This window comes from Tetrao urogallus (assembly GCF_951394365.1).
Source record: "Tetrao urogallus genome assembly, chromosome: 1".
Lineage (NCBI taxonomy): Eukaryota > Metazoa > Chordata > Aves > Galliformes > Phasianidae > Tetrao > Tetrao urogallus.
Genome location: NC_136813.1, coordinates 184197084 through 184216335, shown reverse-complemented (window position 1 = coordinate 184216335; position 19252 = coordinate 184197084). Strand labels below are relative to the sequence as shown.

Genomic DNA, 19252 nt, shown 5'->3' with positions numbered 1-19252 from the left:
CCTCTCAGCATTTCTAATTCTTGATGTTCTGTCATGGGATTCAGGAAGTCCTGTTCATGCTTACAATAGAAAAGACTCTCGCTATACAGTATTTCAATCCCAGTTAATAAATCCAATCTCTAAATCCCAGTTAATAAATCCAATCTCTAAATCAGACATGCAGTTATTATTGTCTCCGTCTGTCAGGTCAGCACAGAGATAAAGATCAGAGAAAACCACTAAAGGACAGTGCTATGAAGACAGAACTAAGCATAGGTGATACACGGATGGTTGGACTGGATGATCTTTTCCAACTTTGGTGATTCTATGATTCTATGATTTGCGTTGCTCAGTTATGGAAGAAATGATGTGTAATGACAGTGTTAGAAATAACTATATCTGCACCTTGTCTGTCACTAGATGCCTACAAGGTAAAATGCTGCTAAAAGATGCTTGTATTCTAACAATGAACACTGCACAGACGTTCATTAATTTAATCTCTCAAGGTATCAAAACAGATGAAGGTCCAAGGAAATGAAATTAGTTGCAACAAAAAGTGACTTTTTTCTGATCATATGCGTATGATGACAATACTCTAATCATTACTCATCTCTTCATCTTACACTGAAAGATAATGGAAATTTTTAGGCACTCAATAAGTGTACAAAATATGTACACTTTAATTACAAATGTCACAAGTTCAGAAGGAGCACACTTCACGTTGTACTTAAATGTTTTTAAGACAACTGCTACAAAAATCTGTGGAGGTTTCTTATTACCAAACATTCTCCAGGAGAACATGTATGCTGGTGCATCATATAGTCTCATAATTTCTATTTGCACTATCACATAATGTCCCTCCTTGACCTATTCCCTGATCTGTATTCCTTGATTTCTGTACTGAATTATTTTAGATTTCTCCTGATATTTCTTATAACACGAACCAATTTGCTCTTTCTGAGACTGGCTGTGCTTCTGGAGTCAACCTGCACATCTCTGAACGGTGTTGACAGATGCTTATTTCAGACAATTAAGCCAGATAAAATTCATACTATTGTCCTGTAATATTATCCTCCTAATTTAAGTGTACTGCTGAATGAGCTTTGATAGCATGGACCAGAGACAGATGTTTATTGCTGTCTTGGGTAATTTTTATTGGCAGCAGGCATCTGATCAAAATGCTATTGCAGCATAATCCATGGTAATCAAAACTGAAATTTGATTTACTATTTCATGATGACTTCAATAGCGATAGCAGCAGTGCAGATGATGCATCCTGTGATTTACAGCAGCAGTCACTTAAGACTAATAACAACTAATTTATCTGTGACAACATAGAATGTGATAGTTCTGCAAGAGTAAAAGGTTTGTTGTTTTTTTTTCCATCATCATAGCTTAATTTCCTTAACTTCTTAAATTCCTTAATTTCTCAAAATGCCTCACAGCAATTTAGTTTATTAACCATCATCTTTTAATTGCTAATGAAATTTAATAAGTCTGGCCCACACCAGGTTGTGGAAGAAGTATGTTGCCATGCAAAATAATCACCACAGTGTTTAGTTGTAGGTATATCTTTTAGGACTTGATTTGCTACTTTGTTCCTAAATTAAAGACAGCGATAATGTCTTTGGTCTTTAGCCTGTACCTCAGTAAGGTTGCATTTTAGATATATATGTAAAATATAAATATGATGCAAAATCAATTTGAAATTGGCAGTCCCTTTCAACATTTACTCCATCATGTCTGTAGAAAGCAGCTGCATCTTTCTTTCCAGTCCTTGATTGCTTGACTAAATTAGGACATAATTTCTTAATGCTTTACTCTTTCCCACTTCAATAATCCTTCGATAAGTTTATACCCGTTTCATCTGAAATATACCTAAATCAGATTCTAGCTTCAATTTGTGCAGAAGTTTAAAGGGCCAGGTTGTAGCAATGATTATTTTTAATTATATTATTTTTTCACGATCCCCCCAAAAAATTAAATGGAAAAAACAAAAGAATGCGTGGTTTCTTACGGACGTATGTGAAACAACAGCTGGCTTATTTAGTGGGAGATTATTCAGTTTTGATAATACATTTGCAGTACAGGTAGGTGATCTTTAGAAAGTTATGTGGTAGCTTTCTAGTCTTTAAGAGAGAAGGTTCTCCATTTGTATCATAATTGTTTAATTTCTGCAGAATTGCTTTTCTCCTTCTTGGCACCAGCTAATAGAACTTAATGGTAGTGCAATAAATCTCCATTGTGCTGGCACATGCAACTAGGTATCAAAGACTCCCAGAAGCTTATGTGCTATTTCACTAATGGCTAAAGAGAAGAAGAAATAACATTTTAACAGTAGCAGAAAAATAGATATAGAAGCATAACCACCCTTTATGACTTGATGATGTGATAGTTGGCATTCAGCTGAGGGATGTGAGCTCTACTTACACAACTGTATCCAATTAGAAGATATAGTCAGACTGGGCTCTACCTGGTCTCAATACAGTCTTGTGGGAGAACAGGCAGGGGAAAGGTGAAACAGCTCGGCTTACATTACGTTCTGTGCTTTCCCTCCATCTGTGGACTGATTTAGAGAAAAATGCATACACTGTAGAGATAATGGGCTTGCATTTCTGACCCTATGAGAAAGGAAGTCACCTTTATTTTAAAGGTCTCAATGAGTACTTTCTTTTAAATTATGTAAGTGATATTGTTTTGTACAGGAAGGTGAAATGCTTTACCAATGTCTTAATTCATTGCCTTTCAGAATCTTACTCTTCAGTGCGCTATTAAATATTGGTGGCATTTTGTTTTGGTTTGCTTGTTTGTTTTTTAAAATAACTTAGATATCTTGATGTAAAAGCTTCTAAAAAGATGATATACAGTGACACTGTATACCTTGTAAAGATTTTCAGTGAAATTTTGCTATTGTAACAAAATCATCTCTGAAGCAAGTGCATCCTGAAGCATATAATCTATTTATGCAATGAAAGTGCATATATCTTTATGTTGTTCACCTTAGAAATACACTATCCTTAATATTTCTGGACACCTTTAAATGATATCATCGCTTTTGATAAATAAAACAAATAAACATCACCACCCAAAAACAAAGCAATCAGAAGCACCCAAATTAAAACAAGAAAATAAAACAAGAAAATATTTACAGTATCACAACACTGTAGGGGTTGGAAAAGACCTATGAGCATCATCAAGTCCAACCCCTCTTCTAAAGAAGGCTCCTTACAGTAGATTGCACAGGAAAGTGTTCGGACTGTTCTTCAGTGTCGCTAGAGAAGAAGACTCTACAATCTTTCTGGACAGCCTGTCCCAGTGCTCTGTCACTCTTACAGTAAAGAAACTTTGTCATGTTTGTATAGAACTTCCCGTGTTGCAGTTTTCACTCACTGCTCCTTGTCCTGTCCCTGCACGCCGCTGAAAAGATCCCACTTGATTCCCATGATTTAGGTACTTATACACAGTGATGAGATCCCCTCTCAGCCTTCTCCAGGCTTAACAATCCCAAATTTCTCAGCCTTTCTTCATACAAGAGATGTTCCAGGACCCTCATCATCTTCGTCACCCACTGCTGGATTTTTTCTTGGAGATCCCTGTATTTTTTGAACTCAGAATCATACACAGATCACAGTCCTCTGAGATCAGCCAGTTCTCATCCTACTTCACTATCCAGTCATTTATTCTACACTTAATAATTTCGTTAAAGGATGCTGTGGGAGAAAGTGTTAAAATGCAATCCTTTTCCTTTTCCATTTATTTGAGTTGTTGGGTTTTTTGTCTTTTTTTCTTTCTGTTTTTCCAGGTAAAACACAAGTTATGGGTGAAATCAAGATTGCATTAAAAAAGGAAATGAAGACAGATGGAGAACAACTGATAGTAGAAATTCTTCAGTGCAGAAATATCACATACAAGTTTAAATCTCCAGATCATCTACCAGGTATTTCACAAAAAACAGCTTCATGATACTTTGAAAACATAAAATAAGATGTATCTGAAGTCTTTTAACAACACCATTAAAATAGGAAAGGAAATTGCTTCCTAATCAGATTGACAAATTCTATAGCATAACTTTTGAAGTGTTCTTTGCTCCTATTAATTTTAATGAAAATGAAAACATTTTGTAGAAACAAATTAACTCTCAGAAGTTAATCCCCTTTTCATAGCATTTTTGATTGTTAAAAAATAATCATTTTTAGCTTTAATAAAAATTATTACTCCTTGGGTTATAAAAGATCTAGTGAAAAGTTGTATTTTGGTATAAAAGCTTATTAAATTGAGATACTCATGTTACTAATTATATTTTTTCTTTCAATGACAATGTTGTCAACACAATGTAATTTCTTGAATTTAGAGGAGTGGTTCCATTTTTTACACAATGTGAATGAGAACAGAACATGGCTCTGTAGAGTACCTTGCTCTCTTTCTTCTCAGCATTTCCCTACATTTAAGTTATTAGCAATAATGACTATCTGAAAGTTTCTGTATTTAGTTTATTGAACTGTTCTTCTCCAGACCTGTATGTGAAACTATATGTTGTCAACATCTCTACCCAGAAGAGAGTAATTAAGAAGAAGACCAGGGTATGTAGGCATGACCGAGAGCCTTCGTTCAACGAAACATTTAGATTTAGCTTGAGTCCTGCTGGACATTCTCTTCAGGTAATTCTACATCTTATTGAAATCTGATTTTATGTTTTTCATGCTGATCTATGGGCACTTAAGATCAATCTTCTAGCCTGGTTGTTTGCTGAAAAGAGAAAATTACAAAGTAATTTTAAAAAGTAAATAATGGAAATACTGGGATGGAGGACACACTCACCAAGATTACTTAATCCATCACCTCACAGTGAGGAAGAGTATTTACAGACCAACTCTGAAAAGTGAAGGTAGCCTGTTCCTAAAATCCTCTAGAGAAATTATGCATTTTCAAAATAAATAAATAGATAAATAAATAAATATACTTTTTCAATATCTTTGGAAAGTTTATTGTATTATCCAACTTAAACATGCTAACTTAGATACTGTTCTCTGTGTATGTTAGTAAAGGTGATATTTTTGGTCTATGACACATCAAATGATTTGTTTCTTTTTTGTTGTTTTGTTTTTATTTGGTTTTGTGGGAATTCAGGAATAGTGCTTCTTCTCACTGATTTAGACAGATTTGGTCAGATACACTTCTTTAGAGGGGTAGAATTTACTTTATCTATTTCCATTGCTTTCACATGAGTAGATAACTATACGAGTTATTTGTGTTCGTCTAGTCAGTGGAGATGATGAACAATTCCAGGAGTGCATGCTAATCTTAAAAGCAAATTGAAGGAGTTTTTCAGTGTCTGCTGAAGATACCTTTAAAACTGAATGACTAACATAAACATGTTGACTATGTTTTGATGAATATGATTAGATTGATAATTTACATGCCTACATTAGATTTATTGGCTATAATATTAAAACTAATGCCATAATGTAAGCTTCTTAGAAATGGAGCCAACAAAAAATAGGTACAGCTTTCCCTGTGGTAAGACATCCTAAATCCTTATTGATTGAACAGATTGAGTAAATCTACTAGAGATTATATTATATGGAAAAAATTGATGTCGTCAACAAAGTCCTGCCAAAGTTTAAGAGCTAAAATTCCTCTGAAAACTTTACCTGTAATGGTAGTTTGAAGGAGTGAGGCCAGAAAAGAAGAACCCACAGAGTTGTGTGGGAAAATGAACCATCAAGTTGTTGAGGAATAAGGGAGGTAGTCATGGGAACAGCCAGCCTGAGACACAGCAAGGTGAAATCAGAAACACTGTGATGTGTCTGGTGCTGCACATTACATCTAACAGAAAAAAGGCTGTCTTTTTTAGCAGTCTCTTTTCTTGTAACTGGCATGGATATTCTTTATTCTTTGAGCACACAACTGTAGGAGCACAAGTAAAACTAGTAAGTAGCAAGTTGTTACTTCTTCATGCGAGTTGGAGCCTGAACTGTAAAATATATTACAAATGATTTCATGCAAAGTTTATCTGAATAAAATCATTTAATAAATTCATGTTAAAAATACCTCATAAGTAATTAAACACAAACATACAACTTGTGATCAGAAAATGACACAGAATTGGTAAGATCAGCTAGTGTACCTGAAGGGAACCTACACCCAGGAGAGGAGTAAACTCTTCAAAAGGGCTGACAATAGCAGGACTAGGGGAAATGGATCCAAGTTGAAGGAGGGAAGATTTAGGTTGGATGTTAGGGGGAAGTTCTTTACAAGGAGAGTGGTTAGGCCCTGGAACGGGCTGCCCAGGGAGGTTGTGGATGCCCCGTCCTTGGACGTGTTCAAGGCCAGGTTGGACGGGGTCCTGGGCAACCTGATCTAAATGTGTGTTTGGTGGCCCTGCTAGGCAGGGGGGTTGGAACTACATGATTCTTGAGGTCCCTTCCAACCCGGGTGATTCTGTGATTCTGTGATTCTGTGATTCTGTAACTACCCAAAAATCAAACCATATTTCTGAGAGCATTATCTAAACTCTTCTTGAGCCTATCTTCTATAGAACATAGTAGGTATCTCAGGAGTGTACCACTGCATGATTGTTATTATCCTATGCATAACACACTGCACTTTTGGAAGCAAAACACTTGCTTAGAGAGATCTTTGGTCTGACTCAGTCCATATGTTTTAATATGCTTGTCGTGCCTGTCAATCAATCTGTTCCTACTTGAAAGTATGAAGGCTGATTTGAATGCTGAATTTAAGAGTGATGAGTATTTAGGAGCAAAAACAGGGGCACTGTCAGAAGAGATCTGGCAAGAAAGAAAGGATACCAAAACAGAATGTATAAAACAGAAACGGAGTTGGGAGATAGCAAAGGAAAAGTAGACTAGAGAGAGGGATTAAGAAGAAATCAAACATTATAGTCACAGAAAGCACATTATTAGGAATAAACTGAAGTTAAATATTAGGACAAGGATCTGCACTCCAAAAAATCAATAGGGTAATAAGCAAAACCTGCAAATATTAACCATGAAAATGTAATCATGGACTATTGAGTTAAGAAAATAATGAAAATGAAAAAAAAATCTAGACTTGGCAGGACATGAATACTGAGAGTAAGAAAAAAGAAAGAAAGGAACTGAGACTGCTTGATTCAGGATAACAAGGCTGGAATTTAATGACAAACTAGAAAAGACAATTACTAGGGATCCAGCTGGTAGGATTGGAGAAAAGGATCAAGGACAGAAGATACAGAAAATTTCAGTCAGAATTTTTTCCTCCCCAAAAATGTTGATGTGACAGAATCAAAACATTCTGTAGAAAATATTTTGACAATTTTCAGACAGGCATTTCTCTCAGCCCCTAGCAGCTCGCTTTCCCAATTTCCCTGTTCCTTGGCAACCCACCTGGGACCCGTCTGGAAAAGCACTGGTCTGCTGTCTCCTTTGTCTTGCTCCTTAGCTGGCTCCTGGTAGACTGGCTGTCTGCAATTAGAAATTCAGAATGTTCTATATGAAAGTATTAAAAACAGAATGTTTTCAACAGAGATTTTGGCTTAGCTTGCCAGTCTTTGAGTTGTTCATCTCTTCGGAAGAAAGTGACCTCGAAAACCACCAGGCTGCCTAATTCCCTTGGGACAGACAGGCTTTCTGATTAGTGAATTGGGATTTCCTAATAATTCCATGCTTGTGGCCAACTCATTTGGTCCTCCCTCTTCAAATTTGTTGACTGACACACATGGAGGTGTCCAACCTGTCCGGATAGGTATCTTATGTGGTATGAAATACAGCCAGAAAAATGGAAAATTCATCCAAAAAAAATGATTGCAAATTTCTTTCCCCCTCTGTTTAAAATTTCTGTTGTACTGTAAAATTTGCATTTTTGACTTTGTCAAAATAAGTATCAGAATGGAGAAAAGTGCAGAAATGTTAACATTTTTGATTACTGAAAATTCCAATTCTTCTACAGTTCTGTTAGGTATCAGTTATTTTATAGTCTCCTTCAAGATCTCAGTGAGGTACAACTTTTTTTGAGTCCTGACATTCTTCTGCTGTCTATACCTGTGAAACCAAGGGAAAAAAAGCTCCAGTTTCTCTCCTACATATAGAGGAGTGACATATGTTTCATACAGAGGGTGACAGCCTCCTGCTGTCATCCTTTACTCGTTTTCTGAGGTCTGCTTGTGACTCTGATTGCTAACCTTCCACTAATCATGGAAATGCATTTTTTCATAAATTCTATTTCTTTCTGAAAAACATAGAAAGTTGATACAAAATAAATTAGTAATGAACTTGTTTATTTGGTTACCCAAAAATTAAAAAATTCTAGAAATTATCCAGTTGTGTAGTTATAACACACCCCACCCCTGAAGTATGTTTGTTATCAAATGTATTCCTCCCAGATCAATAAATGGTATCAAATCCAAAGAAAGAATTACGTCCTGTAGGGAAGGAAGTTGTTCCTTGCATGACATTAAACTGCGTAGCTAGAAAACATGATGCTTGTAAGACAAATCAGGGAGAGTTTTGAATACCCATCCTTCAGAGCTCACATGAGTTCCTTGGTCTAATTCATTCCCTTCCCACTCGGCATGACTGAGGCATCATGCAATCAATACTTTGGCTCTCAGCAGGGACATAGCAAAGATGGGATTCCCGACCCAGTCAACATTTTAAGTTGGACTACCTCTTGCTGAGATTGGAAGCTAGAACTCCGGAATTTCTTGCACACTTGTCTGTTTTCAGTTTGTTTTTTTAATATATCAGACACTGTCCAGCATCCATGAATTTAAAGAATTCATACATTGGCTTCATAAAGATTTAATCTTTAAGTTAAAACTTGACCTTGTGTTTTTCTTTGGAAAACAGCAGCTGAACAATTTACTCACTAAAGTTCAAGACTGTCATCTTCTAGATGCTACATACTGTGCTAATGAAATAGAAAAAGGTGAAAGATCAATTTTCACTGGGCTTTTGCTATTGGAAAGAACTATTGGGTCCTACTCAAAGGGTTATGGACGGTGTTTCTTTCCTGTGAAACCAGAAAGCAGAGCTCAATACCTGTGAATCTTTTGTGTTTGCCAGCAAGTAGAGTATTTTAATATATATATTGATAACTATCTTTTATTATTATTTTCCCAGATTCTGCTTGTCTCCAATGGAGGGAAGTTTATGAAAAAAACACTGATTGGGGAAGCTTATATCTGGCTTGACAAAGTGGATCTAAGGAAAAGAATAGTAAACTGGCACAAACTGTTGGTCAGCTCTACACAAACACACTGAGCAGAGCTGTCTGCTTAGGGCACAAAAGAGTCTGCTATAAAAGCATCACTCCAAGACTATTGTTTGAAATCATTGTGTTTAGCTAGTCTTTCTGAATACAAAGTAGAAAAGAGCAGTCTCTGGGCTACACAGCACACTTAATGAGGGCTACTACACTTGTTTTGCTGCAAAATACAGCAAAGTAAAAAAACAAACAAACAAAAAAAACAATAACCTGGGCCCAGAAGTTAAAGTGAGGCTGTTTGAAATGAAGACTGCTATGAGGGCTCCGTGTTGATGGACTCTTTGTGAAGAGAGTAACTGTGAAGGAAATAATGAAGGCTGGAAGGCAGGTGTTAATGCATAGTTCGGCTGCAGCTGGAGGCAGTGTGATGTAAAGTGCAGTCTGGTTTCCTGTGTGACCAGAAGGAGATCATTTTATGCAAAAGCACCCAGGGTGACTGACTTTCCAAATCTCACTTATTAGAAGTGCAAACTTATTCCTCTGCACCTTAGGATCTTTTGTTGTAGTGATATTATGCCACTTGACACAAACTGCAATGCATTTGCAAGAGTGGCAATGTTCTTTTACACTACTTTTTTTTTTCCTTCTTTCTTTTCCCTTTAAAAACTATGGTGTGGAGAATCAGACCTAACTGTTGTTTTTTTTTTTGTTTCAGTGTGTTAACAGTGAATATGAACCACTGTTCTAGAATGTAATGGATAAAAATATACTAGTGATTTGTAGTTTAGGATGTGGTTTTGATAAGACAGTATGTAAAATGTACTACATCGGGAAGAAAGAATGTTGTTTCGATTTCAATGACACTGTACTTCACCCTACTTTTTAGCAGCTTTAACAAAATTTGGAATAGAGGAGATACAAGCACTGAGGCTAACACAACTATTTCAGCTAGTTCTTCTATTTTTCAGCAATCAGTCTTATTGCAAAACTATACAGAGATGACAAACTGTAGACTATCCCGTGGACATTTTGGAGCTGTAGACCACTACCCTGCTCAGTGCAGGGCTCGTTGTCAACATCACATAAAGGCAAAAGAGAATAGATAACAGGACAGCACCTGCCTGAGGGCTGTTGCATTAAAGTTGAAAATATCCTCTGGTATCTCAGCTGAATGTCTGAGTACTGAGTTATGAAAGAATAGGAAGGCAACTCGCAACACTTGAGACTGTCAAAAAGTCAGGGACTGCAACCGAGCAGTTAGGCCACTTTGGGCAGCAAATACTGCATGAGATGGTTTAGGCTGGGTGTTGCATTTTTTCTCTTAATATCTTCTGAAGAAAAAGAAAAGCTTTTAAGGAAAGCAGTTCCTTTAAAAACAAGAGTCAATGTGGTACTCACTCTCCTATTCCTCAGAAGTTAATATTTCACAGCTTCATTAGAAAGTGGTTTCCCTTGAAATATTACCTCATGACCTTTACATAGTTAAAAAGAAAATGATGTTATTTGTGCACTTCAGACTTTAATTTTTCTTGACCAATAAGGACTTTTCACAAATCATTTAACGTGTGTCTTCATCTGTTTTCTGAAGATATTTTTAGGTAGCACACTTCCACAGGTTGTACAAGACCAGACGAAAACATTATTTTTGAAAATAACACATATTTAAAAAATAAATAAATAAACGAAAAAATGGCAAAATAAAGCTTAGCACATTCTGAACTTGGACTGACCATTATAAAACCACACACCAATTAATCCAGTGACACTTCCTACATAGAGTTCTTGATTTATCTTTACCAACTTAAAATAACAGAAATATGACAAGAAACACACAGAAAATTTTAAAGATATATGCATCAGAGAAACTCCCATTAATCTGCTGATAACCTTCTGGTAGCCTGCTTGACTTGCAAGCAGAGCAATCTTATCTAAATTCTATTTGTTGAACATAATGCCACTGATAGTGGAAGTAGGGGGTGTGCTTTAATGTTGAATTTTATGCTTTCACCAGTATGTGTGTACCCCACCTCTCTTACATTTTAAAAGTCCTCTAGAGTTATTGTAAACATCCTGAATGTTTTGATGTTATGTATGTTTTTATAAAAGGATAAATATTTCAAAGAAAAAGACCCCTTTCAAACAAACAAAAAAAATTGTATGTGGATATATTTGACATGTGTGTTTCTCTTTTGGTGGGTTATCTTGCATTCCTGACAGCTATGCTGTGGTTGTTGTTTCTTTTAAAAAAAAAAAAAAAAAAATTAAAAAAAATAGTCCAGTTTCAATAACTGTGCAAAGTATAAGCCATGAGGTGTGCAATTTTGTGCAAACTGCTGGTAATTTTGTTCTTGCTAAGATTTATTTTAAAGACAGCAAGTCATGCTGGTAGTTGCTATGGAGACTTCCAGCAAGACTGAGAACTATCTGGCTGTCTTCCTGGGAAGCCTGTAATCATCACTCTTAATTGAGAAAGAGGACAGGCATGCTTTGCTCTCACAATGTATACAAGTGTGGCCAATATTTTTATAAAATAGTTGTGTTGATTGGTATAGCTGTTGCTCTGTGGAACAGCTATCTTTGCCTGCTAATCAGCTGTCAGCAACTGGTTTAATTCAAGCATCTTTGATTCTCTGAACAACACACAACATGTTTCTGAATATTGAAATTGCAATTTTGGATTCCCGTCATGAAAATCAAAGAGCAGAGTTTGTCAGGAGTGAAGCCAGCCTTGGACAGCTGCAGCAAGGATGGGCTACTTAGATATTGCACAGGACAGGACAGGGACAGACCTGGGCCCACACTCTCTCTCTTTTCCAAGGCAGCAACATTTAGAGGTCAGAAAACATGTCCAAAGTGTGCCAAGTTCCTTTTTTTGACCAAATTTCTAGGTTGTACTGGAATCACTCTATGCAACACAGATTCATATTTGAATGCTTTTTTTCCTCTTTTTTTTCTTTGTTTTATGAATGAAGTCAGGAAAATCTCTCTTGTGACAATGTTTTTTAAAAAATAATCAAACAAGGACTATTAGTATTTTTTTTACTTTTTTGTATATATCTTGGTATATTTTTTTCACTTTTTTCTCATTATTTTTTGTTTCTGTTATCTGGCCAAACAATGCTTATATGTGACAGCAGCTTTTATCATTTATGAAGTGATTGGTTATTAATGAGTTTGCACATTCTGACAATTGCTTCAAAGATGCATAGTTCAGGTAGACAATAGCACAGGCATTTAAACTTTTTTATTCATAAATTTGCTCATTCAACAGAGATTGAAGCTGCTTCTTTGTTCAAGGCCTTGTATAGTGGAAACAAGCTGAAAAATGAGCAAAAGCACAGTGTGTGTGTTTACAAATGACAGGGATTTCTAATGTGGTCATGATTATTGTGCATACAATGAGCAGCAATTGAACACTTGTTTTTTTTTTCCAAGATAGACATGAGAGTTTCTATGATGAATGTTGAGCTAGTTCTTTATCATTACACTTTAAAGGGATAGTATCCAGGGGCAATGAGTGCTGCTTCTTTATTACCCACATTTTTACATTGCATGGATCTATTGTGGAAGAAACAAAAACCCAATCCACACCAGCTAAAGTCAGAAACAACTGTTCTCTTGACTTAACCAGGCCTTTAAATCAAGACCTAGAAAATGTCTGAGTTATTTTTCTGGATGCTGGGTGTCTGCATGGTTGTGGGATATGGTAGCTGGTAACCAGCTGATAATGATTCTTTCTTTGAGGATGATGATGAAGAAAAAGAAGACATCTACTATATTGTAAGGTAGTGTGTACCCAATAGAGATTATTTAATTAGGATTTAGTTTCATGGAGATATCATAAAGATGTTAATAGTATTTTTTTAAATTATTATTTGAATCATAACTGACACTATTTTTAAGTACTTTATTTTAATTGCTACAATGCTGAATGTCCCAGATTCCATTATTTGAGTATATATCTAGATATGTATATACCTATGTGAATAACAGAGAAAATTTGCATTTGTTTGAGTGTAACTTATAAAGGTAATGAAACAGAGAGGAAAATCAGTGTAAGCATCCATTTACATTATATTTAAACCCTATTCCTCCATGCCTTGTGAATTTTCACTACACCTGGCATGCAGGATCTATCATTCTGTGTGAATATATGTTGCCTTTAGAAGGAAAATAGAAGGAATAGATGAATCCGGATACTCTCTCTTTAAATCATAAGAAGCATTTTGATGTTTTCTGTATGCTTTGTTTTATTACTTAAAGAAAATAAATAAGCAAATATACTAATGATCACAAAAGTTATAATATATATAGATATCCATAACTCAAAATAGAAAATTTGAGAGAAAGCAGTTTTCTTAATTTGTTACCCTGTAAATAAGTACACATTTTTGTAAAACAAACTAAGTTTAAATTATTAACTCCATCTAACATCCAAGCATGTAAATGTGTCCTTATTTGATTGTATCTATAGATGTTCAGTGATGTGCTCAGGTGCTCAGTAATGGCTGAGTAGCGTGTGTGCTGTCATGCTCAGACAACGTGTACAGCATACCCAATGTTTAAAAAAATCCAGAAGCGCCAAAAAATACCCACAAAATCACAAAAAAATATTTGTCCTTGGAGAAATGTAATGTTTCCACAGTGAATGTTGCATGCCTAGATGGTGGCTTGTTAATATACATTTTGGTTTGAATTTCTTTTAATTTTCATTTTGCTTCCAGATTCATCAGAGAAAACAATATAGACTTGTTCTAAAGATTGTAAAATCTGAATCTAAAGTGGTATGAGAATTGTACAAAAATGCTTGTAAATCTGTCTGTTTTCACTTTATGTATAAATCCATGTCATGTTTTTGTGATTGTATACAGGATGTATCTTGAGAAATTATGCAAATTGTGCTGTATAAAGGCTGTTACTTCAGTCTGACAAATAAAAAATTAAAATATCTGGTTTAGTTTCTTTTCCTTAATTAACAAGAGACCCAGTCTTGCTGATTCGTATCTTCCATTTGTTGACTACAGTAGTATAATTGTAATGCAGTGCACACTACCTGTATTCATCTGCTATCCCTATTTTGGCAGTAGTACACCTTCCAGATGTCTGCTGCTCCACTGATGGTACTGGGGACACTCGTATTTAACATCTTTATCAATGATGTTTATGAGGGGATTGAGTGCACCTTCAGTAAGTTTGCTGATGGCACAAAGGTGGGAGGGAGTGTTGATCTGCCTGAGGGGAAAAAGATACTACAGAGGGATCTAAATATGTTTGGATTGATGGGCCAGGTTAAACTGTATGAGTTTCAATAGAGCCGAGTGCTGGGTCCTGCACTTTGGTCACAACAATCCCAGGTAACCCTACAGGCTTGGGGAGAAGTGGCTGGAAAGCTGCCTGATGGAAAGAGACCTTGGTGCACTGATGGACAGTTGGCTGAATACGAGCCAGCAGTGTGCCCAGGTGGCCAGGAAGGACAATGGCATCCTGGCTTGTAGCAGGAATGGAGTGGTGAGCAGGACTAGGGAAGTCATCTTCCCGTGTATTTGGCACTGGTGAGGCCTCACCTTGAGTACTGTGTTCAGTTTTGGGCACCTCAATACAGAAAGGATATTGAGGTGTTGGAGCAGGTCCAAAGAAGGGAAACAAGTTTTGTGAAGGGCTTGGAGAATATGCTCTATGAGGGGAGACTGAAGGATCTGGGGCTGTTTAGCCTGGGGAAGATGAGGTTGAGGGGAGACCTTATTGCTCTCTTCCAATACCTGAAAGGTGCTTACAGCGAGAGCAGGGTTGGTCTCTTCTCACTGGTAACAGGTGACAGGATGAGGGGAAATGGCCTCAAGTTGTGCCAGGGGAGGTTTAGGTTGGATATCAGGAAACACTTCTTTACAGAAAGGGTGGTTAAGCACTGGAATAGGCTCCCCAGGGAGGTGACTGAATCATCATCCCTGAATGTGTTTAAAAAACATTTGGATGTAGTGCTCAGGGACGTGATATAGTGGAGGGTTGTTAGTTAGGCTAATATGGTTAGGTTGTGGTTGGATTCAGTGATCTTTTCAGGTCTTTTCAAATCTGAGCAACTCTATGATTCTCTTCTACGATGTCCGCATTTCATTTTTACATAAGGAATGGCTGGTTCTTCAAAACATTCTTGCAGACATGACAGAACCAGATTTTGCATGCAGCTCACTGGTTATCTTCACCTACATTCACCTGAGGCATTGTGCAGAGAGAATAAATAAATGTGCTGACATCAGCACAGTTTAGGAGCGTAGTGAGTTTTGCCTCCTCACAGGGAAGGAAAGATGCATTGAAAATGTGACCTAACTCTGCACATTTTAAGTACGTTCTCTATACCCTTTTAAGTTCCTGATGAAGATAGAAGAAAACATCTAATAATCCAGGAAGGGATTTTCTGGCTTTTTACCTTTAAGGGAAAGAAAATTTCTGGGAGTTTCTGTCTTTTAGCCCTTATTATAAATAAGAAGTCAGTTTTTCTGAGCAATCATTTTTAAATGATTAATGATTTAAATCATTTAAAATGATTTAAATCATTTTTAAACTGTGTCTGGTTTGTACAGCATCCATGAAGTTTTCCCATGAAGATTACATTTCAGAGCTCTGTCTAGACCAATATTTAGTATATTTGTATTGCTTTCCTCTTTGATATAAATAATATAAAAATCATGTCTTAGCCAAGTGAGATAAATCTGTGAGTGAGTCTGGCATCTGGAATACAGAGCCTTGAAAGTTTTCTCATAGTTGAGGCTCTTTTCTTCAAAAAAATGGTAGTGAGAAATAGGTTGTGAGGATTCTCAAGACAAGAGATGCCCTTCACATTATCCAGCTTGCTACAGCAGTGACACAGACTAACTTCTACTTAAAATTCATAGAGAGTCAAGCTCTCACCTTCCCAAAATCATCCTTAATCAAAAGTTATCATTTTGGGATACCTTGGTTACCCATTTCTGCATAAACATACATTGCTATGACCAACACTTACCCACACATTCTTGGAATGGTTGGAGAGAATTTCTGATGTGCTCAGGACTTTTGCAGGGCAGAAGGCTGATTGGAACTAGCTGCCCTGGAATCTGTAGGTTTACCCAAATCTAGCTCCAGGAAACTAACTTACAGAAAGAAAATCTCATCAACCTTTCACAGATACATAATGATTCAATAGCATGTTTCTTTTTAAGTAATTCATAATGATTAAAAAGAATCCATGTTTATTCAGTTAAAGCACTCTGCAAAGTGCAGAGCATGTATGAAATACCGTATGAAATACCTTAGGGAACTATTCCAGGTATTATGCTAGCAGCTGTACGTGATACACTTCGGAAAAGGAGAAATCAGGCAAGTCACAGAATATTTTTAAAATATAGTCTGAAAATAAAGCTCATATTGAGTGAATTCCATGGAAAATATAGACAGAGATTCAACTTGGCGTTCTATCCTGACAACAGATGCCTCTGCTTTCAGCACTGAAATCGAATATTACATTGTCACAGTGTTCATAGCATGACAAAACCCAGCCTCACGCTACAGCCTGCAGCAACTGAGAGCCCGCTCTGCCCCCTCGCAGCACTGCCCGGCACTGCAGCTGTATCGCACCGACATGGAGCTCCTGCTGCCACAGCTGCCTGAAGAGCTGTTGGTTGCTTTTTTTTTTTTTCTTCTAAATCAAAGTAATCCTAACTTACTCCTGTCTCCTCCAATGCAGTCACAAATCAGGTGCACATTTTTTGTCTTCTAGTTTCTACTGTTCTACTGAAGGCTTTTTTTCTCCGGCCTTCTCTTTTAATAGTTTTTAAAGATTTGTCAAATCAAGTCATTTTGATTTCACTTGTATTACCAACTCAAGCCTTTCTGGGCCTAAGAACTTGTTCGTCTATATTACTAAATGGTTAAAACTGTCCCCAGAACTACAATCTCCAGACATACTGTCCTGATCAAGAATTCCCGTATATTTTTGAAGGTCTCTGCAAGGTTTTTCTTCCTTGCTTGAGGTTTAGCAGCTGTTAATCCTCCCCAGCTATGCCAGCTTACAAAAGTGTGTCCAACTCATCAAAACGGCTTCCTTAGTGAGGCCAAATTCTCAGAGTCTCTAGCAAGAGCGTGACAGCAGATATCTTTTCATGTCTGCCAATCAATGTATTAGGAAACTCCTTCATTCATCCCCTTCCCTGGATGATTTTTCTGAACGACCTGATAAAGGAACACCAGCATTAACCACTTAAAATTGAAAAAATAAGCTTAATGAACTAAATACATATGGGGAGTAGATAAAATGGTGCAATTGAAAAGGGTAGATGTAAAGTCCTGAATCTGCAATGGAATATCCCTATGAAACAGGACAGCTGAATGAGGTGTGCCTCTTCAGAAGAGGACTTAAGGATTCTGGCAAACAATAATTTGAATATGAATGAGTAGTACATCATAATGTAAAAGAGAATTAACTACATATTTGGTGTATTATCAAAAATGTAGGCTTAAAAACTGTTATTTGGCACCTGTGACAACTGTGTGCACATTTAAGTTTTCCACTAGAAGAAAGACATTGATGCATCTGACAGGGCCAATAGACTCTTTTTGGAAGTGTACAGAAACAGGGCAAGAGTCAATAAACACATGCTATAACATGAGAAATTCTGTTCAAGTATTTGGAAAAAAAAATGAAAGAGTGGAAAATCAAATATGGGAACAGGCTGCCCAGAGAGGCTGTCAAATCTCCATAGTTAGAAATGTTCAAAACAGATGAACAAGACCCTTAAACAACAAATACGTGTGGATTTGCTTGAATTTAACTAGATGACCCATCATAATTCCTTTCAAACTAAACTGATGTCTGTGGCACCAGACATGTAACAAAAAGAAATTACATCTTGCTATTATCACTTCATTTTTCAAATATTCAAGAAGGACAGCATTTCATGTATATCAGACTCAACTATATCCATTATATTTTCGTTACGTTAATCACCAGATTTGTTCTTGTGAGATGAAGTGCTTCTGCACAAAGAGAAAATTGAGCAGCGTTCCTGCATTCCCTGTTTGACAGCAGTGCAGTCCCATTACTTTTGAGTGCAATTCACTGCTGGGCAATATGAATCTTTCAAATCAAAGAGCTAGAAAGCCTGTTTTCTAAATTGCCTCTGCCAGCTGGAATGCAGAAGTCTATTCAAGTTTTAAAGTTACTTATCCAGCATTGACCTTTCTGCTTTCTAGTTGAAAAAAAAGTAGGAAGTGGTGAAGTGGGACAAAATGAGGAGAACTTTGTCCTTGACTCATGCAAACCAAAGTTATATGTTTTCCCACTGACTGCAATAGTGGCCTGGTGGCTCCATATGTACTTGCAAATAAAGCAGTGACAGAAGTCATACTTCTCCTTGTAACTATCTATAATGGACCAGAAAACAAGTAACTCACAAAACGGTTATTGAGACCATCCTTTGGCATCAGGTGTGTGTTTATCACTTGATAGGTCAGAGCTAAGTCAAGGAATATGCTTGTAAAAAAGCAGCTGCATGGACAGCTGCAATTCAACACCCCGGCTATCGTATGGGTTATATCTGCTTTTAAAGAGGTAGCTGAGGTGGTGTAGATCCATCAAAAACAAAACAAAACAAAACAAAACAAAACAAAACAAAACAAAACAAAACAAAAAACACCTGAAAAGATCTGATACTGGTGGGTTGGATGATGGAACCTAGCCTACACAGTCCTACTTTACTTCTTGGATGTCTGGCTGCTTAGTGGCCCAACTTCAAAAGGATTGTAGAATCATAGAATGTCTTAGGTTGCAAGAGACCTTAAAGACCAACTAATTCCAATCCCCCATCGGCAGGGTTACAAACCTCAAGATCAGGCTGCCCAGGATCCCATCCAACCCATCCAAGGCTTGAATGCCTTCACAGACAGGACATACACAACTTCTCTGAGCAACATGTTCCAATGTCTCACCACCATCTGAGTAAAAAATTTCTTCCTAACATCTAACCTGAATCTCCTCTCTTTTAGTTTAAAGCCATCCCCCCTTGCTCTATCACTATCAGACCACATAAAAAATCAG

At 36.8% G+C, this 19252-nt stretch overlaps 1 protein-coding gene across 1 annotated transcript in view; it reads left to right on the top strand.

Annotated features, from left to right (window-relative positions):
- PCLO (piccolo presynaptic cytomatrix protein) overlaps nucleotides 1–9239 on the top strand; it is a gene marked incomplete at both ends in the record, with an annotated part of 318827 nt that extends 309588 nt beyond the window's left edge. Inside the window, 3 exons of the mRNA XM_079538014.1 lie at nucleotides 3782–3916; nucleotides 4492–4637; nucleotides 9099–9239. Of these exons, the coding sequence (XP_079394140.1) occupies nucleotides 3782–3916; nucleotides 4492–4637; nucleotides 9099–9239 (422 nt within the window). The remainder of the gene's footprint in view (nucleotides 1–3781; nucleotides 3917–4491; nucleotides 4638–9098) is intronic.
- Between the last annotated feature and the right edge of the window lie 10013 nt (nucleotides 9240–19252).